Source organism: Sylvia atricapilla, chromosome 3 (genome assembly GCF_009819655.1).
Source record: "Sylvia atricapilla isolate bSylAtr1 chromosome 3, bSylAtr1.pri, whole genome shotgun sequence".
Lineage (NCBI taxonomy): Eukaryota > Metazoa > Chordata > Aves > Passeriformes > Sylviidae > Sylvia > Sylvia atricapilla.
The window spans coordinates 77,713,089-77,719,088 of NC_089142.1; the positions used below are offsets into that span (position 1 = coordinate 77,713,089).

Genomic DNA, 6,000 nt, shown 5'->3' on the forward strand with positions numbered 1-6,000 from the left:
TCTGAAAAATACATTAAACCTCTGTAGCAACTTCATTGGAGTCAGGCAGTCTTTTTTAAAAGAGAATCAGCAAGATAATACAGAGAAAAAGCCAATGGAGTGCTTTCTTATTTTCTGATGACCTTCCAAAGGTGCCCAAGCACGTGACAGACAGCTCATGATCAAACTCATAGAATTCAGTCCAGTTCCAACACCAAAGTACTATGCATGGAATACATGCATGCACACACACAACACCTTCAGCTAAGGAAGACTTAAGACCCTTTTAATCTTACTTGACAATGATGGCATACCTGGGTTCTGCATAGACAGCAATTTCTCTCTCTATAGGAAATTTACTGTAAATGTGTTCCCGCCAAAATCCACTTCCTCACCTTTTTACCCTGTGAGCCTCTCTTACACCTTTGCAGTAAGGAACGCATGCCATTACAAACTGCTAGCTTTCTCTTTCCCCATTTTTTTAACCATCCAGTTTACATTGAGAACACTCACAAACAACTGCTATTAATGCTCCAGGCAAAACATACTACATAGTTTACTACAACAACAAGGTGGTTCTCCCAATTTATATTTTTAATATACCAGATTCTACATACAATAGGTAATTTTCTCTTAGGTTCCCAACATGAAAAACAGCTCCTTGTACCATTTAGCAAAGAAAACCAGAACAAACAGAAGAGCATATTTTGTAGAAGTAGCTTTAACGAAGAGAAATTTAGTAGTAAGTAACAAAGTAGGAGACAACTGATTTCAACAGGATAAACACCCAGTTGGATGGTGGGAACTCCTGATTTCCAGCACAGGCCTTCCTGACAGTTGTTATAACTTGTCCAAGACCACATTTAACCTGTGGTTTAATTTCCATAAATGAAATAATAAAAACCCCACACTCTAAGTTTTACTTGCCTTACAGACATGTTACAGAGCTAATTAATGTTTCCATAAAGCTCTGTTATGCAGCAAGTACTGACAAAACACAGTGTCTCCAGCCTTGGTGGTATCTCATTACTGCACTTGCACAGATTATAACCCATGATAACTGTGTCTGGAAGACAATCCTTGTCCCAAACCCTTTCACGTGCTTCTAACTTTCCAAGATGTTTACTGTTGTGGTTCAATTTTTCCCACCTTTGTCTTTACCCAAAGGTGGATGTTTGGAAAGCTTCAAAAAGGTTGGTTTTGATTGTTGGGCATCAATCATATGCCCAGCATAAAGCATTTCTGAATACTGTTTATACTGAGTATTATCGTTTCATCTTTCTAATTAGAATGATGCAGCTCTTCATAAATTAAGTCACTCTAAGTTGGGAAAAAGTTCTTAAAACTTTAAAGTGTAAAACTGAAATATTAAGAACAGAGAGGGGAAAACCCTATATACCTAAATTGGGTACGATAGGCACTCTTGTAGAGATTACATAAAGACAGAAGCTCACCTTCTGAGGACTGTCAGGCTTCCAAGAGAACATGAAAAAATGTAAACACAAAAAGCAGTTCAGCTTCAGACTAAAATTTAAATAAAAGAACTTGCAAAGTTCCCTTGCCTCCTCTGAACAGATGCCGCCCTCTGACCTGCACAGAAACATTTCAAACACCCCCTGCTGCTGCTGAGGGAAAAGCCATGTCATTGCTCCCAGCCAGTGACAGACTGCCACCCGCCTGGACAGAAGTCACCCAAGGGAACAGCAGCCACAGCAGCCTCAGGCATGAGAGAGCAGGGCCAGCAAACACCACCAAGCAAGGCAAAGGGAAGGGAAAGCAGCCTGGCTGCAAGAGCAGACCTCTGCCCTTCAGCCCCTCTCTCTGAGGGTTCCAGGCAGGCTTATTCACACAGGTGCAGCAGAGCAGAAACACATGCTGCTTGTTCCAGCCTGGGATTACACCTGAGCTAATAAACCTCGCTGATCAGAGCTGGCTCTCAGCACTCTGGTTCTGGACGCACGATGCAGACAAATGGAAGTTGGCTCTGGAAAGAGCCAGTATGGGTCTGGGGTTTATTAACTCAGGCTTTGCACCATGCAAAAGAATAAAATCTAGCCCGAGAGACTAAATAGGTTATTAAAGTGATACTGAGCCTGAACTAATAAACCCTGACAGAATCAAACTGATTTTACATCAAGTCAGCTCAGGTGTGCCAGCATCTGTGGCACAGTTAATCCACTGCTCCAATAAGCCAATCAAAACCAACAGAGCCTGCTACCTGAATTTTTAAAACTCACTTGATTTATAAGAAACCAAGGGGTTAACTGTTGTTCAGTTATAGATTTTCTTTTCTTCTGAAAGGAACATCAGGAGCTTCCAGAAAAGGTGGTATCTGGCTTTTATGACTGTGAGACTAATCTTCCAGAGCTGAATCAAGTCAATGCTATCTCATGGTTTGCCTAAGTTACAAAACAGACAACTTCAGTACATTCAGTGCTTCCCTTGGCCTGCCAAGAGAGGGGTGAACTGAGAAAATCCAAGCCAAGTGTATTATACCACTGCTAGGAGGAATTAAAGTAGCATCAGAGCAGGGAATGAAAGTATTTAATGTGAAGGAGAGCATAATATCAAAGGCACAAAATGAGAAAATCCCCCCACCTTTCTTTTAATTCTATCTCTGCCACTCCATTCCTCCAGTTACTGTATGAGCTAACCAAGTAATTAATGGATTTCAATTAAATTCTACACATATATCCCATAAAAATCCAATTGTCTGACTTACTCCTTACTGAAGACTCTAAAAACAAAAGACAATCAAAAAGAAAAGAAGAATGATGGTAAGAGAAGTGAAAAAGGCGAAACAAAGGACAAAAAGCAAAGAAAATTACTTGATTTGCAAACAAAAAAGCTGCCTGGAAATGAAAGTTACTAGAATACAGAGAAAAAGCCATTAAAAAACAAAACAAAACATTGTTTGGGTTTTGTTCAAAATAGTGACAATAAAACTGGTTGACAATAGTACAGTTAAAATACATTTTTCACTTAATGTCCTGAAATTACTAAGAGGTTTTTTTTTTCATTTTGGTTAGTCTTTAAGCTAAGTGTTTATTAAGCTCTGCAGTTAGTCTCCAAATACCACTCTAAGCTGAAGGAAAACATTCTAGTATTTGTAAGGTGTTAAGCAAAATGTGACTAATCTAACACAGGAGCATGCATTTGAAAATGTTGATTTAGAAAAGCATCTTAAATACATGTCTAAATAAGTAGGGAAATTGTGAAGTTTTGTCTTTAACTACTGTCATAAAGTCTTTACTTCTTAGCAACAGGTCCATGCAGATCGAAGGTACTTGACCTTAGTCAGGATTACAAAAGCGATTGCTCCCTATTGTGAAAAAATCCCACACAGGGACAAAAGCTACTGGGGGGGGGAAAAAAAAAAAAGAAATCTTGAAAGCATTGTTTACTCCAACTCTCTCAGGAACAGTAACCTCTCCTGCTGAACTAAAGCAATATTCCCAGATCTGCCCAATCTCACTGATACTTACAGGAGTTTCTTGAAGACATGCCATTGCAGTCTTTCCTGACCTCATGACATCACTCCACTTTAGCCATTTACAATCATTCTGAATCCTGCCTAAAGCAGCAGAAATTCTTCCGCTTTCCCGTTAGAAAGAACAACCGGAGCCCTAGCAGGATTGACTCAACCAGTGTTATTTTATGCACATATTTTGTGTTTCTAGTTATCCCAGTAAAGGTATGTCACTCTCCAGGACCGTCACCAAACCCACTTCTTTCACGTTGTTCAGTGCTTCAAAAGACCCACATGGTAAGGACAGGGTCATTCACGTGGGCTACTGGTGAAGGGACAGTGTGGGTCCATGGCGATTCCTTGCTCCCCACCTGTGCTCCTCCGGTAGATTCTCTACCCTGCTAAGCTCCCCATTCTAAAAACTCCCAAAAAACAAGAACTGGTGGGGAGGAGATGTTCACGCAGACAAAGCCTCCTATAAAGCTCTCTCCGAAAACGTCACTATCTGTGCTAAGAATAAACGCAAGAGACACCCACTATTCATCCTTTAGCAAAGGTGAAGGTTAGCAAGGAGGGATTTAAGGATGGAAAGAGCGCTACATCTGTCCCCTGGGCTCTGTAGCTCAACCAGCCCCCCTTTACCCACAGACGATCCCAGCATCCACCACCTCGCCAGGTGCCGGGGCGGCCCCCGCGGCTCCCACCGCATCTCCCAGCACACGCCCCTCCCCGAGCGCACGGCTACTCACGTTTGATGCACCGCTGGGAGCCCGTGGCCTTGCTCCAGCCGTGGCAGCACTGCCCCCCGCACACATTGACCCTGCAGGAACAGCAAACAAGGACCAGTGTCCGGCGGGGCACCCCGCTCCCCGCGCCGAGCCGGGCCGCGGGGCGGGCGCTGGGCCGGGGAGACAAAAGGCGGGAAGAATTAAACCTCCCGATCAAACTCGACGCCTCACGCCGAGCGCGGGGCCCGCCGCGGATCCCGGGATGGGGGGAGCTGGCCCCGCGCCCGCCCTCCTGTGCCGCGGACGTTCGGCGCCCACGGCGGGCACCGGGGCCGGGCAGGTAACGCCGCGGAGCCCGGGACGGCCCCCCGCCCTCTTCCCCTCCCGAGGGGGCGACAGCGGCCGCCGCGGAGATGCCGGCGGTGGCGGGGAGGTGCGGGACGGGAGGGCGCCTTACCCCGGCGGCGGCGGCAGCTGGTGCTTCTGGCGGAGGGGCAGGGCGGCGCTGCTGTTGCCGTGGGGGCCCGGCGGCGCCTTGAGCCGCGGGCTGAAGCGGGCCGGCTTGGCCAAGGAGGAGGCGTGAGCGGCGGAGTTGGGGTGGACCTGGGCGGCGGGGCCCAAGCGGAGCTGGACGGCGGCGCTGCCCGGCTTGCTCATCCTCCGGGTCCGCTCCAGGGGGCCGGGGCCGCCGCCGTAGCGCGTGTTCAGCTGCACATTGATCGTGCGCTGCTGCTGCTCCCCCCCGAGGAGGGTCGGGCGCTGCTGCCGGCTGCCAGAGGAGCCCCCTCGGCCGGGCTGCAGGACGTACGTGATCCTCCTTAGCCTGCCCTTTTCGGAGGCTGCGAGCCCTGGTGACAAAAGTGCACAGGCAGCGAGGAGGAGGAGGAAGCCCCATCTGATCCGACCCATTTCCACAGCGGGAGCCCCTGCAGCCGGCCAAGTTCGCGGAGCCGCGGTGCGAGGGTTTCCTCTCCGCCAAAGGACGCGTGTGTGCGCGACCTGCGCCCCGGGGCGCGGATCCCTCCTCCGCTCGCTGCCCCCCAAACCTGCTCCGGGTGGTGGGGGGGGGAAGAAGGAAAAGAGCCTCAGGATCCTCCCGCCCGCCCCCCAAACTGTTCGGAAAGTTCAGCAAACACTTGGCCCCGTGGAGCAGGAAAACATCGTTGGAAGAAAGGAAGCGGCGGGTACGAGCCGAGCTGCGAGCCGGAGCGGGAAGGGAGGAGGAGCAGCAGGGGAAGGGTGTTTGCTGGAGGGGGGTGGTCGCAATGGAGAGCAGATGTCTCGGTTGCCGGAGCTGCCAGGGGTCTGCGTGCGTGTGTAGGAAACGGCCCCCGAGCCGGTGCGGGCTGTGCCGAAGCCCCTCTTTAAGAGAGTTTGTCGGCGAGTGAGCGTGTGCGCAGGGGAGGGGGCGGAGGTGCCCCGGTGCCGGCCCCGCGCAGCCAATCTGGGCCCGCCCTGACGTCAGGGGCGCTCCCGGCGCGGGGAGGGGGCACAACGGGGCCAGGTGACCGAGGCGGGGCGGCGGCGGCCCGGCTCCCTCACGGCGGTACCGGGCTCCCTCACGGCGGCCGCGGCTCCCTCACGGCGGCCGCGGCTCCCTGCCGGCGGTACCGGGCTCCCTCACGGCGGCCGCGGCTCCCTGCCGGCGGCCCCGGGCTCCCTGCCGGCGGCGGAGCCTCGCCAGTACCTGCTGGGACCGAGCGCCGCCGACCTGCCGTCTGCCAGGGGCCCAGCCCGCACAGCGGCCCCCGCTGCTGGGCAGCGTACCTGTACTTCGGCAACAGCCGAGCCCTGCTGTTCTGTTTTAATGATCCGAGGTGAGGC

General features: G+C 51.0%; 1 protein-coding gene across 5 annotated transcripts in view; it reads right to left on the minus strand.

Moving 5' to 3' along the window:
• Nucleotides 1–5,214, minus strand: part of LTBP1 (latent transforming growth factor beta binding protein 1) — a 184,927-nt gene extending 179,713 nt beyond the window's left edge. For all 5 annotated transcript variants that reach the window (XM_066315902.1, XM_066315900.1, XM_066315901.1 and 2 more), the window contains exons 1-2: nt 4,634–5,214; nt 4,198–4,268 (exon numbers count right to left, since the gene is read on the minus strand). In XM_066315902.1, coding sequence (XP_066171999.1) covers nt 4,198–4,268; nt 4,634–5,085 — 523 coding nt within the window. In that variant the 5' untranslated portion in view covers nt 5,086–5,214. The remainder of the gene's footprint in view (nt 1–4,197; nt 4,269–4,633) is intronic.
• Nucleotides 5,215–6,000: the final 786 nt, after the last annotated feature.